Source organism: Tachysurus vachellii, chromosome 5 (assembly GCF_030014155.1).
Source record: "Tachysurus vachellii isolate PV-2020 chromosome 5, HZAU_Pvac_v1, whole genome shotgun sequence".
Taxonomy (NCBI): domain Eukaryota; kingdom Metazoa; phylum Chordata; class Actinopteri; order Siluriformes; family Bagridae; genus Tachysurus; species Tachysurus vachellii.
In genome coordinates, this window is record NC_083464.1 from 12,490,882 (window position 1) to 12,509,853 (window position 18,972).

At 37.5% G+C, this 18,972-nt stretch overlaps 1 protein-coding gene and 2 non-coding genes across 3 annotated transcripts; all 3 read left to right on the plus strand.

Moving 5' to 3' along the window:
• The first annotated feature begins 1,907 nt into the window (after positions 1-1,907).
• On the plus strand, positions 1,908-4,763 carry cd83 (CD83 molecule). The gene is made up of 5 exons (XM_060869810.1): positions 1,908-2,036; positions 2,126-2,256; positions 3,205-3,439; positions 3,858-3,964; positions 4,116-4,763. The coding sequence occupies exons 1-5, from the start codon at positions 1,991-1,993 to the stop codon at positions 4,257-4,259; spliced, it is 663 nt and encodes a 220-aa protein (XP_060725793.1). The 5' UTR covers positions 1,908-1,990; the 3' UTR covers positions 4,260-4,763.
• A 2,601-nt stretch (positions 4,764-7,364) lies between these two features.
• trnae-cuc (transfer RNA glutamic acid (anticodon CUC)) lies at positions 7,365-7,436 on the plus strand. Its single transcript has one exon. It is a non-coding gene; the product is annotated as a tRNA-Glu (tRNA).
• Positions 7,437-8,929: 1,493 nt separating this feature from the next.
• On the plus strand, positions 8,930-9,011 carry trnas-aga (transfer RNA serine (anticodon AGA)). The gene has a single exon. It is a non-coding gene; the product is annotated as a tRNA-Ser (tRNA).
• The last annotated feature ends 9,961 nt before the right edge of the window (positions 9,012-18,972 follow it).

The window sequence follows — 18,972 nt, forward strand, 5'->3', positions numbered from 1 at the left end:
ATGGCGGTGTATTTTCTTGAAAAACTGTAGTGTTAAAGGATTGTTCGGAATGCCTACAATTTTAAAAATAACATTTATATTGAAGAAAATAAAGTTTTATAATAGTTTAATAAATATTGTAGAATGTTCAGGAAAATATTTACCCAGGTAATGTATTCGAAATTCAGCCAAATGTTCCTGCAAAACAAAAGAATTACAAGATTATGAGATATACATGAATCTAATGGTAACAAAAAATTTGCCATGATCCTCAGAGACAAATATAGGCTTGCCTGATTGCATATAACAGTCAGCGTAGCATTGACACATCCACTGATAACAATTTCACTGGCAGTCACATTAATGCATGGGATGTTGCACTCAACACTTCCAGCCATAAAGCTTCCTATGGGCTGTGAGAAATGTAACATTGTATAAGGTATGGCTAAATATTATATGCTGCTTATCAATGATCAGTGATTTAAAAAATAAAATGAAATGAAATATTTTATATTTTAAGTGTTATGATATTTTAACACTTACAATGGATTCAGCTGTCCAGGTTTGTTCACAATCTATGGCTCTGCTAGCATTGTCCAGCTTTAGAACTTGTGATCCCTCTTGACAGGAATACTTCACAGTGGTTTGTGATACATATGCAGATACCACTACAGAGACAATTAATGGAAAGCATATATTACACCTTCTAATGTCATCATAGGAGAGTGCAAGCCAACACTTGGATAATGACAAGTTAAATAAGCCTTGTGGGGTATCTATCTATCTATCTATCTATCTGTCTATCTGTCTGTCTGTCTCTCTATCTGTCTCTCTGTCTGTCTCTCTGTCTGTCTGTTTTTTAGCCAATGTAGAAATACTTATAAATAATCCTCAGTCCTTATGTTTGCCCTATAATGTGATCTCAGACTTCTTGTTTTATAGCAAATTAAGCTTTTTAATAATAATAATAATAATAATAATAATATGAGGTAAGAAAGGAGCCATTAAATAATAATCTATAAAATGCCATTAAATATCTTTGAAATTGTCTTAGAGGTTAAGGAATTTAAACTCGACATTTTCTGGGTTCAAACTTTAAACCATCTTTCACAGTTTTGAATTTAAATTTATATTCAACTCTTATCAAGAATACACGTATTATGCATACCTCTGTCATTCAGTTTTGACAGTGCATTAGTAAAGTATTATTATTACTAACACTACTACTACTACTACTACTACTTCTACAACACACGCGCACACACGTGGTCAAAATATTGTAAACATCTGCTCTAATGCCCTGTGTCACAGGTGTGACGGGTAAATCCCCTGTGCTTTTGGGGGGAGTTTCCCGAAGACTTCCCTAGAGAAGGGGATTTCAAGGCTCAGAAAACGTAAACCTGGACGTATACGGTGTTGTATGTTTTCTGAATCTTTATGATTATAATATAAAGATTATTTTAGTAGACTTTAAACGATAAATGACTGTAAAACAGACAGGACTGGGTTTGTTTGTCGCAGACACGTGCTGCGTTATATTGTAAATATGTTAACTTAGGTGACTTGTTTGATAGCTTAGTCTGCTTAAAAAAGTACATTTTAATATGTTTACCACGTGTAATGCGTTACAGAAAATGTAGTAGTTCCTTAAAGTGACGTTGCTGGACTATGACGAAAGTAAATGACGCGGTGGGGTATTTGCGGATTCAACGTAAATAGCTACGTTTATGAGGAGATTTTCATTGATCAAACACAACATGCGGTCATATCGCAATTTTCTATTGCTATGTCTTGTTTTTTTATATATATAGATATAAACTTCGATTGTTACTTACCATAAAAAAAACTCGCAAGTGTAAACAATACCCGTGGAATCATCGTCGACAAGGGAAAGTGTTTTGACAGTTAAGGCGTCACTTCCTTTTATCACGTGTTAGGGGTTTCCCTGTTTTTTCCTTTTAGTTCTGTATAAAAGATATTACACACTCCTTCCTGTGTGTCTGTGTCAGTGATGAGGTGCATTAATGCTTTGTTCTTTATCCTGCTCCTCACTTTTGGTAAGACCACATGGTGTTTTGCTTGCTTGGACTAACTGGTTTAGAGATTGTTGTTGTGGTTTCTGATTTAGTCCTAATTGTACACACAGGTGTAGGAGTCAGAAGTGATGAGAGCAATGTGGATCGCGTGACCCGCACTATTTGTGGCGAAGATGCACTTTTGCACTGCATGGCCACGTCCAAGCCTGGAGTCCAATACCGCAAAGTCATATGGTACAAGGTAAGCTTACCTGGACACTTAATTTCTCAATTCCAATCTGTCCTGTGTCATGTAGTCCATTATGCTTTTGTTTGTGCTTTTTGGCACTGTATTATGGATTATGGATTATGGGATTGCTCTAAGAAAATTGATGTAGCCAGATAATTTGTAAATACACTTGTAACTACACTCATTGGCTATTTTAACCTTTACACCAATGTGCACTTTGTAGGTCTACATTTACTGAGTCTAGTACTGTTTTTGTTACATACACTACTACAGGTGTTTTCAACTAAAATTTGTAAGGGTCTATGGATTTTTAACTGATGAGATACATATGTTTAAAATTTAAGGCATATTTCGGTCCATTTGTAATTAGACATTTGGTTTTCATTACTGAATACATCAGAGAGGGTAAAATAATCCAGAAATAATCTCCCCATTCTGAGCTAATGTTTCTAACTGTAGCTAGTCTGTAGAATGAATGAATGAATGAATGAATGAATGAATGAATGAATGGGTTGAAACAGCTATAAGAGCTGAGGGTCTGCTACAGGAACTGGGTTATGACTACAATTGGATTTGACAGTTTGTGCAAAGATAAATGAAATGTGTCAGAGTTCTGCTCTCCTGTGAACTTCCTAATATAAACACATGATTTACTTGATAAAAAATGGGTAATGAGTGCTGGCACAAGGTAGTTCTACCTTATGAAGTGAGCAGAAAGTGAAAATTGAACTTGTTTTTCTATAAATGAGAATATATGTTTAGTGTTATCCACACTAATTTGCTGCGTTTTTTTGTGTTAGGACTTTTACTCCAGGTCTAACATAATGAGACATGTGAGACAGGTTACTCAGTAATTCAAATAAAAGATAGAATGTTTTATTCCTCATCTGTTTTTATTTTCATGGTTGTAAGTAATATAGACCAGTTAAATTATTTCATTCATTGCCTTTTATTTCTTAGGTCAATGAGGCTTCCTCTCATCAGTTAACTGGTCTAGTGATGAAGAGGCTCACACATCATAACAGTACTGTTCAAAAATATAAAGGTGTGGAGCGGGATTTGAAGCTGTTAGAGGATTCCCAGAGCCTCATTTTGCCTAATGTGACGTTGCAAGATGCTGGGAGATACCGGTGCCTTCTGCATGCTCCCCTTGGTCATCAGAATCAGAAGGGAGAGGTTCATCTCACAGTTTACGGTGAGTTTAATGACATAAAAACACACACTTGCAATGTGGTCTCAAGTCACAAATGAAACCTTTATGTTTTGAATGTTATATTGCTGGAATGGAATGAAAACCTGTAACATCCACCCATTTGCAGCAGGGATTATCAGGTTATTATCAACACAGGCCCATTTCCTTCCAAGCAAGGAACCATTATTATCTAATTAACCATTGTTGTTAACAAGAACCTCTCACACATTTGGTTGAATTGTCTGGCACTTGATGTACTCTTTGCAAAGGGTTCCTGAGAGGTTCTTTTTTAGAGATCATGAAAGTTTTATTGGTTCCCCCAGAGGGACAAATGTTGTACTTTTAAGTGTTTCAAATAAGACTGCAACTCTAACATGTTGTTCTACGATTGATTGTAACTAAAGCTTTTTGTCTTCCTTAGAGGGTCCAAATGATAAGGATGGAACATCAAAGAAACAATATGCAATTTATGAAATAGTAGCCATCATTTTACTTATAGTGACGTTGCTGATGATGTATGTAAATTATGTAAGTAACATTTTCTTACTCTTCTATTTTACTTTTTTGCATAAATAAAATAATTTAAAAGACAAGTACAATATACAACGAACATTATTATCATGCCAATGTCAACTGACTTCCAGACTACTAATGTTATTTATGTTTTCTTTTTCTTCAGACATGTCTAAAGCATAGATCAGTAAGCAACAAATGCAGGCTCTCACAAAAAACATCAAAGAAAATTCATCAACTTAAGGACACTATCATTAAAATGGAATCAAAAGGAATTGTATGCACGGTTTTGCCTCAGGAGTATGTGTGACACTACAATCTTCATATTCTGGTGATCAACTAAGAGACATAGAAGAGGAAAAGAGGACATCAATGAATGAATGAAAAATGGTGCTAGGTTAACATTGTCTACTAAGGAGATATTGTTCAGAACTGAACTTGGATTTGTGACACATGTGATGTCCCTTCCAGGGTGCTGTACCTCCTGGAGTGCTAAACATTTCAGTGGTGTCAGGAGGGGAGGAGGAGGAAATAAGAGGTCCCATTCTTTTAGTTCATATAAGCTAAAAATGCAGCCTTGTACTTTGCACTGATATGGGATAAAAAAAACCCTACTTTAACGAGTACACTGTCTTAATCATTTTGAGCTAAATCTGTGGTATTACATTTGTTTATTTAGTGACAATTTAAGACGAGATAAGCAATTAGCTAACTGCAAATTTATTTAGTTAACTGAGTAAGAAGGTGTCAGTTAGCTTTGTACCATGTGCATACACTACTGTTTGTTTTTATACCTTAATGTTTAACTTACATGTTTGTTTGTCTTTGGATTTGATGATAAAAATTGTGTTTTATAAAAATAAATAATAAAAATTATAAAACAAAAACCTGTTTGGTAATTTGTTCTGTTTCAGTCAGAGCTGTCAGTTTCATATATGGTGGCATGATTTATAAAAATAAATGCCACTTTACCATTACTACTCTAATCATCAAAACTTTAAAAAGTGTTTTAAAGCTTTTCAGTCTGGTCATGTATAGATTTAAAATACAATTATGGCCAGTCTGAATTTTATAGAACTACATTCCCCACAGAAGCCAGAATGAGGTTCGGAGGGCTCTAAAGCGAGTGAACGTCAGGAAAGCAGCCGGACCTGATGGGATTTCTGGCCGTATTCTGCGGTCCTGCGCTGATCAGCTCGCTGGTTTGTTTACATACATTTTTAATGAGTCTCTTACATCGGTAGTTCCCACCTCCTTCAAAAAATCTGTCATCATCCCTGTGCCTAAGAACAATAAACCCTCTTGTCTGAATGACTATCGTCCAGTTGCCCTCACATCAATAGTCATGAAGGTCTTCGAGGGAATGGTTGAAAACGTCATCTGCTCCTCCATCCCGGATACTTTGGACCCTCTTCAGTTTGCTTATTGCCCCAACAGATCCACTGATGATGCCATCTCTCACATCCTGCACTCTTCTCTCACACACATTGACAGCAACAATAGGAAGTATGTAAGGCTGCTATTTAGCGACTATAGCTCAGCTTTCAATACTATAGTCCCCATCAAGCTGGCTTCTAAACTCATGGACCTCGGCCTGAATTATTCACTCTGCAACTGGATCCTTGATTTCCTCACCGGCAGACCTCAAGTGGTGAAAGTAGGCCAGTACACCTCCAACTCCATCACCCTGAAAGTAGGAGCCCCACAAGGCTGTGTCCTGAGTCCCCTGCTCTACTCTCTCTACACACATGACTGCGTATCTTCCCACAGCTCCACATCTATTATCAAAAAAATCACACCTTTGACACTTTTTCATTGTAACTTTGAACAAATGTTTTAAACTCATGGTATCTTAAGTATGTAACTTAGTGAGCCAGCATTAATGTATTCAATGCTAGAGATTTAAGCACTTATGTACGTCGCGCTGGATAAGGACGTCTGCCAAATGCTGTAAATGTAAATGTAAATTTGCTGATGATTCTGTGGTTCCGGGCCTCATTCACAACAATAATGAGATTGTATACTTGGATGAGGTAGAGAAATTAACATGATGGTGCCAGGACAATTGTCTCTCTCTGAATGTGAGCAAAACTAAAGAGCTGATTGTTGACTTCATGAAGAGATAGCAGCAGCCCTATACTCCTCTTATGATCAGCAGAACCCCTGTGGAGAGGGTGAGTAGCTTCAAGTACCTTGGTGTAAACATCTCCGAGGACCTGACTTGGACTACCCACATTCAAACACAGGTTAATAAAGCCAGGCAAAGACTGCACCATCTGCGACAGCTGAGAAAATTCAGGATCTCACCTGCAATCCTGAAAACTTTCTATTCAGGGGCCATAGAAAGTGTATTGACTCAGTGCATCTCAGTGTGGTATGGGAACAGCTCCAGTCTAGACTGCAAAGCCCTGCAGAGAGTTGTGCACTTAGCTGAGCGCATCACAGGGTCTGCTCTCCCCTCTCTGCAGGACATCTACCTCAAACGCTGCAAAAACAGAGCTGTTAAAATCATCAAGGACTCAATCCACCCCAGTAACCATCTTTTCACTTTGCTGCCATCTGGTAAGCACTTCCGTAGCCTGATGGCAAAAACTGAGAGACAGGAGGAGTTTCTTCCCCCAAGCCATCAGGCTCCTAAACTCAAAACCAGCCTCTTAACATCTTCATGTCTCCACTTAATATTCACTTTATCAGTAAGATATTCATCATTCACTACCTCACATTGACATACTGTAAGTGTCAACCTGTTTGCACATTTGCCTCTTGCACATTCCTGTGTATCTTAATATTTAAGACTACAGTATAATGCACATATGCACATTGCCTTTTGTACATCCCTGTGTATCTCAATATTTAAGACTACAGTTTCATGCACACTATTTTTCATTCTATGTTTAATTCCACAGTATACATCTTCTTTTATATTTTATTCTTAGATTTTTATTGTTTACTTTTATTTCACTCTTTCATAGCTATATTTTCATCTGTGTTGTACTTTTTAATAATTGCGCTGTCCATGGAGCGGATCTGACTCACATTTCACTGCTGGTTATATATGCTCTATATAATTGTGTATGTGACGAATAAAAATCTTGAATCTTGGGGGAAAAAAAGGATTATAATTTCTTTTTACACACTTCTTTTTCTTGAATATTTTAGATTTATTCAGTGGCTGGTTTCTAACAAATTAGCTACCTTTCCCCAAGTCTTGCTACAGTCTTATTTATCAATGCAATCTTCCTTAGAGAGTGCTTTCGATGTTTGTAGCTTATTTTTCTCTGACCTAATGATTTGGCAAATCCTCAGAAAAGTCATCTCTGAGGATACATAAAATTCATTTTAAAAACGTAATACTTTACAGCCTTTGAATTGTTGTGTAGTTGTTGTGTTTCTTCGCTAAGACATTTAATACAGCTCCCTGGTGGTCTAGTGGTTAGGATTCGGCGCTCTCACCGCCGCGGCCCGGGTTCGATTCCCGGTCAGGGAACTTACTTTTTCGATTATATGAGGACTAGGCCTGAACTAGGCCCTGGACCAAATTCGGACCCAGATGAAGGCCCTAGTATGAGTGGGTGTGAAAAGAAAGCAAAGACGGTGACCTTCAGCAAAGTCTCTTGTGCGAGGCAATAAAGGGAAAGCTATATTTCATTTGTTTTTACTTTCACCAACAACACAGACTCTGTTGTGCTTGGTGTGTGGTTAAAGCTATCCAACAGTGCTGTGGTCCCAAGTAAGATTAAACGCCATCTCCAAACCAAACACCCTTCGCTTTAACACAAGAATGCGGACTGTTTTGTTCTCAGGCAAATTTTATGAGAAAAACCACAAAGGTAAATGAGAGAGTTCTCAAAGCTAACTACCATGTTGCTGAACTTGTAGCTAAATCAAAAAGTCCCACACTGTGGCAGTCATTAATAGGAGTTCCCCATTCTGGCAAACAAAGCTATTTATACATTGCTCCCATTTTCCACAACATATCTGTGTGAGGTCAGCTTCTTATGCCTGACTGCTATAAAAACTAAAAACAGAGCGAGACTGAGAGCTGTTGAGCTTTGTGTCTGTCTTTCTTCATTTCTCGCCAGGATATCAGCTCTGTGTTCATTAAAAAGCAGGCCCAGGTTTCACACTGAATGAGTCAAAATATGTAAGATCATAAGACTTTTTTCTTTGTGTTTATTTGATTCCTATTCAAGACACTCTGATAAGAATGAATTTATTTTTGTAATACAGAGTTTTGTTTTTTTTTTAACATTTTTGTGTACATTATGTTTAATTTCGTCGCTGAGGAGAGTAATGTAGCTCCCTGGTGGTCTAGTGGTGAGTATTGTGTGTAAGAAGTTTTCTTGCAGTATTTTTGCTTTCACAAATAAGCAATTCAGCGTTTTATTGAAGATTTTTAAAGAATGATTTTGACATTGTGCGCCCCCGTGCGGTGACCTTATGCACTGAAGACAAAATCATTCTTTAATAATATTCAGTAAATCGCTGAAATGCTTATTTGTGAAAGCAAACATACTGAAAGAAAACATCTTTATTTTAATTTAGTTAATATTTTCATTTGCTATTTTTCTTCCGCACTCCTAATAGTATCTCGCGAGTTTAGCCTTAGCATTTAGCTTGTAACTCTTACCAGAAAGCGAGCGCTTTAATTTTATTCTCTGCAGTTTTTATTATAACATTAACTCCAAAGTTTGAGCACTTTATTAACGGTTTTTTTTCCTCTGATATAGAGTCGACACATTTAAAGTTGTTTTGTGTGTGTGTGTGTGTGTGCGTGTGTGTAACGTGTCCTTCTGGACCACCGTACGATCCTACATCCAGTCCAGGTTTTACCACCATCTCATACCTGGTTTCCTGAACAATCTCTGGATTTACGGCGATCCGGATCAGACTGACATGATGATTAATTAACTAACTTATTACTTAATTAGGAATTAAAGTGATTTGTCAGGTATACTATTATTAGATCGCCTTGCAAGTGTTGTCGTGGCCGAGTGGTTAAGGCGATGGATTAGAAATCCATTGGGGTCTCCCCGCGCAGGTTCGAATCCTGCCGACAACGTCATCGTTTTGTAAATATCCGTTCCGGGTTTTATGAGCAACAAACCGCAGTAAAAGCAGCAGGGCCTCAAACTACAAGCCGACTTGATAGAAGTAGCCTAACAAGTGTGAAAGGGCCACAAGCACAGAACATATACACATATATACACTTTTGCACTGATGCAGTCATTTCACATTCCACACATAATACATCATATTGATATTTTGACGATCCTCAGCACAAACAAAACAACATGACCAATAATTTAGTAGATAAATAGTGCAGACCTCGTCTGCTATTCTCCAGTACAGGTTACTATGGAAACGTTACACTGAAACACACGACACGCGCGCGATGCATTATGGGAGCCTTCTCTAGTTTTTCGATTCGTCCAACATGGCTGTTCGGTTCACAGAGTGACTCCATAAAGTCATTTAAGAGTTCAACTTGTATGAATAACGGTTTGGCTCATTTTTATGGTGTTAAATTACTAGAACTGCACTATTTAAAAACCAATAACACTAACATTGCATTGACTCCAAAATAAGATTCAGGTGGATCTGTCTGTGAACTGGCTGATTGATTCGTTTAAAGGAATCGGTTCAAAAGAACGATTCATTCATGAGTCGGACATCACTGTAAGGGAACCACATACTGCTATCCTGGAGAGGGCAGCAGTGTTGCATGATGAAATGCTGTGTGCTTAAGCACAGAAAAAACAAAGTAGATTTTCTGTAATTGCTCCTTTTTCGTACAGATTTGTATGATTTTTGGATTCTTTAATTCATGTTTGTATCATTGCACAAAAACAGCAAATTACTCAGAAAAGAAATATACAGAATAAATCTGTATAAAGCACTTAGGATTAAAGCTACAATTAAAAAAAGGCATGTTAAGGTAATAACATTAACATAACATTGCTTAATAAAATGTCACAAGTGCAAATGGGACATGACCACCACAGCCCGGGTTCGATTTCCAGTCAGGGAACTTTCTTCTTGGAGTATATAAGAGACTAATCATTTCTATTTCTTACTGTATACTTTATTGGTAGTGTAACGAATGCAAATGGCCAAGGGTCCATCCTTTCCATGACAATGAACCATATGTACCATAAAGGACAAAGATAAATATCTTGTCACTGAAATGCTTATTTGTGAAAGCAAAAATACTGAAAGATTTTTATTTCAATTTAGCACTGAAAAGAGTTACAAATTTATGTAAATATATCAAGTGATCAACCGCCCACCCTCCAACATTACTTTGTAAATCTGTCAGAGTCAAACAACCAAAATGAACCATCAAAGGTCGATCTGGTGCACAGAACAGAAAAAGAAAACATTTTATGAAAAAAAGGAGGTAAGCTTTGCTTATCATTTTATCACTGTAACTCAAAGTTATTCTACATTTAACGCTGTAAAAGCAAATTGATTAACGTTGATACGTTCATAAAAAAGAAAAGTAGCAGTTTTTGTGACTGGGCGTGTGATTTTTATTAGACAGGAACTGAGAAGATTGTTAAAATTGTCAACTGAGCCTCCCACTACCAAGCAAAACCTAGTTATTGGTTGTTCAATCTCTGATAATACAGACGAACATGATACAGGCGCATCTCAATAAATTAGAATGTCATGGAAAGGTTTACTTATTTCATTATTTCAACTCAAATAGTGAAACTCGTGTATTCGATAAATTCAGTACACACAGACTGAAGTAGATTAAGTCTTTGGTTCTTTTAATTGTGATGATTTTGGCTCACATTTAACAAAAATCTTAAAAAATTAGAAAATTATTAGAAAATTATAATAAGACCAATTAAAAAAAATATATATATATATTTTATAAAAATAAAAGTATATATATATATATATATATATATATATATATATATATATATACACACACACACATATATATATATATACACACACACACACATATACACACACATACACACACACACACACATATATATATATATATATATATATATATATATATATATATATATATATATATATATATATATTTTAGTGAATTGTTGGCCTTCTGGAAAGTATGCTCATTTACTGTATACAGTATGTACTCAGTACTTGGTAGAGGTTCCTTTTGCATTAATTACTGATTCAATCTGGCGTGGCATGGAGGTCAACAGTCTGTGGCTTTTTGGTCTCTTGTTATTCGTTTTCTTCTACACAATACTGGCGAGTTTGCTGGCCAATCAAGCGCTATAACACCATGGGCATTTAACCAGTGTTGTAATGTAACGGAGTACAAATACTTCGTTACTGTACTTAAGTAGAAATTTCACGTATCCGTACTTTACTTCACTATTTAAATTTATGTCAACTTTCACTTTTACTCCACTACATTTCCTGTGTCCCCCCGAATTTTTATTTGATGGCATTGGAAGTTTGGTGATGATTGACATCTCATTTCACCTATCAAAAGAAGTCTTCAAATCCATCAATCAATGACAAGAAAGAGTTGAGAGGCAGAGAAAAATACTGTAACAGTCTAATACTAAAACATCAAATTTCGGTAAGTTTTGAGATTAAACATCAGGATTTAGTTTTCCAGAAAAATATTTCGAAAGTTATGTCGCTATATAAATTGACGTTAGACGCTATTAACAGATTAATCAGACAGAGATCGGTTCGTTCCCCAGTTTATCTATAATATACATTACGTTGACATTTGTGCTAGTTATACACGTATACAGTGCAATGTCTGTGTGTAAGTCTTTAACTGTTTAGCTAATATGAGGTAACTCGTTTTACAGCTGTCAGTGTTTAATGTTGTTATTAAACTATGTATCTGGTAATGTTACTCAAAAGATTACTGCAGACAGCCTGTTAGCTATCATAAAGGTGACTAAAGTAATCATTTATGCTGACAGTTGATTTTAAAGTGCAATTATTATAGTGGGATTTGTAGTTAAAGTTTTAATTTAAAAAAATTGTATTTGATGCTTAAATGTATTATATCCATGTGTCATATTTTTACATAGGGTCAATAAAAAAATTAAAAGAAAGGCAGAGATTTCAGACTTCTTTTTAAAGAAGCAAACACATACAGATCAGGTGCAAACAGACCCCAGCCCAGCCACCAGCCCCTACATCACCACAGTACCCCAGAGCAGCTTCCTGCCTGATGCTAGTAGTCAAACTTCACAAGAACCACCAACGGGTTTGAGAACCCACCAGGCAGTCAGTCAGTTAGTCACATGTCCTGTTTAAGTTTAGCTTGTTATAGATGGTTTCATCAGTTTAGGCTTTACATAAAAATGTAAAGGTGTTGATTTATGTGTGACATACACAAGATAAAATTATAACATAATATATTATAAATTATATAATAGATTATGAGAGATATATTCTACCTCTAATGAGCAATTATGGGATTCATCCATGCTCTTTGTTAGGGTAATTTGTGTCATAAGTCTGTGGACCCCCTAAAGTTGCCTTGGCCACCCCCTGGCCAACCCATTTGCAAGAAATGTTTCTGTACATTGGAATGAAAGATTCTTCCTACCGGATGACGTGCCTCTTATGCCTACCGAAAATCACTGAAATTTTACTTTTACTTCAAATACTTAAGTACATTAAATATCAGCTACTTTCAGAAATTACTTTTGATACTTAAGTACAGTATATATCAGCTACTTTAAGACTTTTACTTGAGTAATATTCTAAAAGGTAACTTTCACTTCTACCAAAGTCTTTTTCTAGTACGATACTTGTACTTTTACTCAAGTATTGTTTTCTACTACTTTATACAACACTGCATTTAACCAACCTTTGTTGCTTTTGGCAGTGTGGGCAGGTGCCAAATCCTGCTGGAAAATGAAAGCATCATCTTTAAAAAGCTGGTCAGCAGAAGCAAGCATGAAGTGCTCTGACATTTCTTGGTAAAAGGGGTTCAGTGACTTTGGTTTTCAAAAAAAAAAACCCCGGTGGATAAACACCAACAGATGACACTGCACCTGAAATCATCACAGACTATGGAAACGTAACACTAAACTTCCTCCAGTCGGTTTCCAAATAAAATACAAAACTTGCTCTCATCTGAAGAGGACTTTGGACCACTGGGCAACAGTCCAGTTCTTCTTCTCCTTAGCCCAGCCAACTCGCCTCTGACATTGTCTGTGGTTCAGGAGAGGCTTAACAATTAAAACAAAATCAAATCAAATCAATAAAATTTTATTTGTCACACACACATACATACAGGGTATAACATGCAGTGAAATGCTTTTTGCATCTGTCTCGTATATAAGCATAAAAAAGGAATGAAATTTAGGATAAAAAAAAAGGAAATAGATAAATAAAAAAGTATAAACTATATAAAAACTATATAAAATATGAAAATATAAGTGGAAAAATAATGTATATACATATATATAAATATACATATACATACTTGTGTATGGTTTTTTAAAGATTGTCCTTAAAGTGTCCAGGTGCACTATGGTGTGTAAATACAGTAGTGTATATACTGTAAGTGTATAATGTGGCACTGTGCTGTGCAAGTCCAGAGTTAAAGTAACAGTCCAGAGTTAAAGTGTCAGTGCAAAAAATCTGTGCATAAAAACAGTGAAGATGGAGAGAGAGGTCCAGTACTAGATCCTGGGTGTTTCCTGATTTAGACTCGAATGGCCTGCGGGAAGAAGCTTCTCCTCATTCTCTCTGTGTTTGCTTTCAAGGAGCGGAAGCGTTTGAATGCAACAAAAAAAAAAAAGAGTCCATTGTTGGGATGGCTGAGATCCTTTACAATCTTCCTGGCTCTGGTCCGGCACCGCGTGCTGTAGATATCCTGCAGGTCAGGGAGCTCAGTGTGGATGGTACGTTCAGCTGACCGCACCACCCACTGGAGAGCTCGCCTGTCCTGCATGGTGCTGTTCCCGAACCAGGAAGTGATGCTACCCATCAGAACGCTCTCAATGGTGCAGGTGTAGAAAGTCTTTAGCACCTGAAAGGGTAGTTTGAAGCCCCTTAAGCGTCTCAGGTGGTACAGACACTGCCCGGCCTTCTTCACCAGGGTGTTGATGTGACAGGACCAAGAAAGGTCCTGTGTGAACACCTAGGTACCGGATACTGTCCACTCTCTCCACTGGGGTCCCGTTGATGTTTAGCGGTTGGTATGACCGCTCCTGCTTTGTTCTGAAGTCCACTATCAACTCTTTAGTCTTGCTGACGTTAAGGAGAAGATTGTTCTCCTGGAACCATCTCTCCAGGTATTTAGTCTCCTGTAGGTAGGCCGTCTCGTTGTTGTTGGAGATCAGGCCCACCACAACAGTGTCATCAGCAAACTTGATGATGGTGGTGGAGTTGGAAGTGGCCACACAGTCCTACGTGTACAGTGAGTACAGCAGGGGGCTCAGAACACAACCCTGGGGAGATTAAAAAATCTATTGTAAAGTAAAATAAGATAAAGTGGTTGTTGTGAAAGTGTTGGAGGGAACGTAGTGGTTGAGCTGATTTTTCCTGTCCTGATAGCTGACTGTAGTAATGTCAATATGACAAAGAATAAAAAAGCAGAATGAGGAGGAAAGAAACCTAATAACTTCACTTCATTTTATAGATTCACATTGTTGTTCTTATAAATCAGATAATCCTGAGATTTACACATATATAGACTGTGATTAAAGCATGAAGATACCAGTGTGAATATATTTTAGCACAAACATTAGAGCGAGGCCTCTTGGGGCTGAGCCGCTCATATCTTAAAATACTAGTCAGGACGTGTTGAATAGAATAAAATGATTGTCATGTTGTGTTGTGGTTTTGGAGGTAAACCTATGGTTATATATGTTAGTAGTGTTGTGTATAACACTGAAGGATGCTGTAGGATGAGTCCTGTGATGTCATAGAGGATCCAGAACACAATGACATCTCATCACCGTTTACATTTAAATTGTTGACATTCGAGTTTAAACACAGTGAGCGAACTTCATCGAGCGAGCAGCTTTTTAGAGACACTTATATTATTCACGATTTACACAGCATATGTTATTATTTTCATACAACACACACCACACTTTTCACACAACACACTTTTTACACAGCAAACTTTCATTTGCACAAATCGGACTTTTCAATCGAAGCACATCACACCATCAAGTTTGGAAAATGGTAAGTTTCCTGATTATGACTTTGTTGATTAGTAAACTTTTAAATAAGTATTTACATTTAAATATATCTTATATTAATCTTGAATTTTTGTATTATATTAATCTTTATATTAACCTTTTGTTTTATGTTTATGTTCCGTAAAGCTGCTTTGAGACCATGTTAATGTGCTATACAAATAAATGTGAATTGAATAGAAAAATTTTAATTTGATCATCAGGATCCATTTTATTTAAACATTCATACTGATAAGTTTAATATTAAGTTTGTATAGTTTAATATTCACTTACATTTATATTCATTTCATATTAAATAGTAAGACAAGTAGCTTATTGTCTTAGGGAGCAGTAAAGCCTTAGACATGATGATTTAACACAGACGTGGAAGATACAGTATAATAAGTAATAGATCCAGGTCTGTGTCTCAAGAGAAATGTCATTATTTTCATCAGTAAGCCTCAGTATGAAGCTGTTCATTTTTCTTTTGGTTTTTCTGAAACTATCAGTTTCTCTAAAAGCAACTTTGATTCTTCTTTCAGTTCCAACATGAAGAAACAGTGCTTGTGCCTGGCACTACACCTGATACTGTACACGTGCCGGTCAACTTTGACCCCGTGGACAACCCCGGGTATTACCCCGTCTACGACTCCGTGTACGACCCCGTGGACGACCCCGTGGACGACCCCGTGTACGACCCCATGTACGATCCCGTCAACGACCCCGTGGACGACCCAATGTACGACCCCGTCTACGACCTCGTGTACGACCCCATGTACGACCCCGTCTACGACCCCGTGGACGACCCCGTGTACGACCCCGTGTATGACCCCGTGGACGACCCCGTGGACGACCCCGTGTATGACCCCGTGTATGACCCCGTGTACTACCCCATGTACTACCCCGAGTACTACCCTGTGTACAACCCTGTTTGCTACCCTGTTTACAAGCCCGTGGACTGCGACGTGTACTACCATGTCCTGCCACCCAACGTCTCCCCCCAACCCCCAACGGTGGAGACTGTTGAAGAAGAAAAACTGGAGCCTTTGTCTCCACCCGAGACTCTGTCGCCACCCCAACATGTGATTCCACCCACACCTGTACCTAAGACTTTGTCTCAAGCAGAGCCTGTATCTCCACCTGAGACTTTGTCTCAGCCCAAGCCTGTGTCTCCACCTGAGACTTTGTCTCCCTCAAAGCCTCTGTCTCCACCTGAGACTTTGTCTCCCTCAAAGCCTGTGTCTCCACCTGAGACTTTGTCTCAACCGGAGCCTGCGTCTCCACCTGAGACTTTGTCTCAACCCGAGCCTGTGTCTCTACTTGAGACTCTGTCACAACTCCAACATGTGTCTGAACCTGTGTCTCCACGCGAAATTGCATCTTCCCCTGAACCTGTGTCTCCCCCAAAGCCTGTGTCTCCACCTGAGTCTTTGTCTCAACCAGAGTCTGTGTATCTACCTGAGACTTTGTCTCCACCTGAGCCTGAACCCCAACTGGCTTCGGATCTGCCTCCTGTCCAGACAGATAACGCTGCATCCATCGACTCTTCACCGACTCCTTCAAAACTGACATGGGGAGAAATTATGGACGCACTGGATGCTGAGCTGCAGGAGGCAGAGAAGCTTAAGGAGCAGGAGGTCAGCAAGGAGAAGGAGACTCTTAAACTGGTCGAAAAAAAGAGGGGGAAAGTTATTAAGAAGAAGGACATTATTGGAGAGGTCATGGAAATGGAAGAAAAAGTTGAGGACATGGCTAAAAAGAAAAAGATAGAGCAGAGGGAGGAGGCAGTGGATGTTTGGAAACAGAAGACTGCCTACAGCACACCAAACACAAAGGTACAGCATTAATGTCTGTCTTTACAACGAAGACCTGAGAGGACGGGCCTTTGTGTCCATATATGTGATCTGATTGTCATAAATCTAGAGGCACACTGTAGTCACTTTTACATGCTGCTTTGTGATTTTCTGTTTATTTTCTGTTTCATTGATTGGCTTATTTAACCCACTGGATGTTAACTGGACTTTGTCCTCTGTTCTGCAGGGAGTTGAGCTGTTCATTAGGGGTTTGGACTCTAATGTTGATGAGTATCCCCTCTATAAGGAGTTCCTCAAGTTCGGGGATATCAGCAGAGCAAAGGTGAACTACTAATCCCTCCAGTTTCTTCCTTTCCCAATACACTGTGTTCACTTCCCCTTACTCTCTCTTTTAGGAGACATGTGTTTTTTCCATACACTGTATTCTGTATAGCTGCTCTCTGAAATTCTATCAGTATAGATAGATAAGATGTATATATGGACTATACGGGGGTCAATCACAGCTTACTGATACTAAGACATCATAGCTGTTCTGTTTTATATCTATTTTAGTGTGTGTAATGCTCATTGTTTGCTTTCTGTATCTCCTTGTACAGTTTTTTATGTCAAAAGGATATGGATTCATCACATATTCCTCTGAAGCTGAAGCCAGCACAGCTATCAGGGAGATGAATGGGAAGATTGTGGGAAGGAAGAAGCTGATTATTACTCTGTCTAAAACAGAAAAGCAACTAGCAGAGCAGAAGATCGGGAATGGCTGGAAAAGAAGGACGAGTTAAAGCGAACAATCAAAGAGAGTCTGATCATAGCTATAAGGAACCCTAATAAAAATTGATAAAAATATATCAAAGTATTTTTATTGTCTTTAAGTGTCTTTTATAAAGTGTGTTTTGTTGTCTGGATCTTGTCCGATTCAGCAGTTACCGATAATTCAATAAATATCACCATCTAAAATGTAACTAGTTCTCTGAGTAGTTTTTATAAAGAGTCATTTGTACTTTTACTTAAGTACTTTTTTAACACCATCATTTGTACTTCAGTACAGATTTTCAGTACTCTTTCCACCAATGTTTATGAAGTCCCTCATTAAGAAACCTAATTTAGATCCGAAAGAACTATCAAATCCCATTTCAAACCTTCCGTTTATGTCTAAAATATTACAACATGTTGTGTCTGTTCAACTGTGCTCCTTCTTGCAGGAGAACAATATCTTTGAAGAGTTTCAGTCAGGTTTCAGACCCCATCATCACACAGAACCTGCACTTGTTAAAGTTACAAATGACTTGTTCTTAGCTTTGGACCAAGACTGCATGTCACCATCAAGTAGAACTAATAGTTTTAGGACTTCTTCTTTTCTCAATATACATATTTCTATCTTTATAAATAGAAATAAAATGATATGTAGGTTATTTAAATCTGTCCTTTCTACAGTATTTGCTGTGTATTTCTGACAGGTTCTGATATGTGGAAAACAGGAAAAAGTTTTTCTTCTTTTGCCCTGTAGTCAGGTGAAAAACATCGGCCTCATTAAAGGAAATAAATGGATTAGTGTCCTTGTAATGGACTGTGTCAAACATCAGCTTTTAAAAGCATATATGGTCACAATTGTTATAATGAAATTTGAATTCTGTTGATGACACACAATCATACAGGGAACCAAATGCAGTGAGCTGCTATTTCCAAGAGTCTGTTTTATAAAAGATATAATCCTATAGAATAGGGTCAAAAAGATGTGATTTAGAAATATAAAATACAACAAATTAAAACAAAGTAGAATAGATTAAAAAATCTATTGTAAAGTAAAATAAGATAAAGTGGTTGTTGTGAAAGTGTTGGAGGGAACGTAGTGGTTGAGCTGATTTTTCCTGTCCTGATAGCTGACTGTAGTAATGTCAATATGACAAAGAATAAAAATGCAGAATGAGGAGGAAACAAACCTAATAACTTCACTTCATTTTATAGATTCACATTGTTGTTCTTACAAATCAGATAATCCTGAGATTTACACATATATAGACTGTGATTAAAGCATGAAGATACCAGT

Bases quoted from the DNA above. Each gene is read 5' to 3' on its own strand.
- cd83 (XM_060869810.1), top strand. From the start codon at position 1,991: ATGAGGTGCATTAATGCTTTGTTCTTTATCCTGCTCCTCACTTTTG. The intron at 2,257-3,204 runs GTAAGCTTACCT...TTTATTTCTTAG, and splicing joins GCAAAGTCATATGGTACAAG to GTCAATGAGGCTTCCTCTCA. The intron at 3,965-4,115 runs GTAAGTAACATT...CTTTTTCTTCAG, and splicing joins TGATGATGTATGTAAATTAT to ACATGTCTAAAGCATAGATC.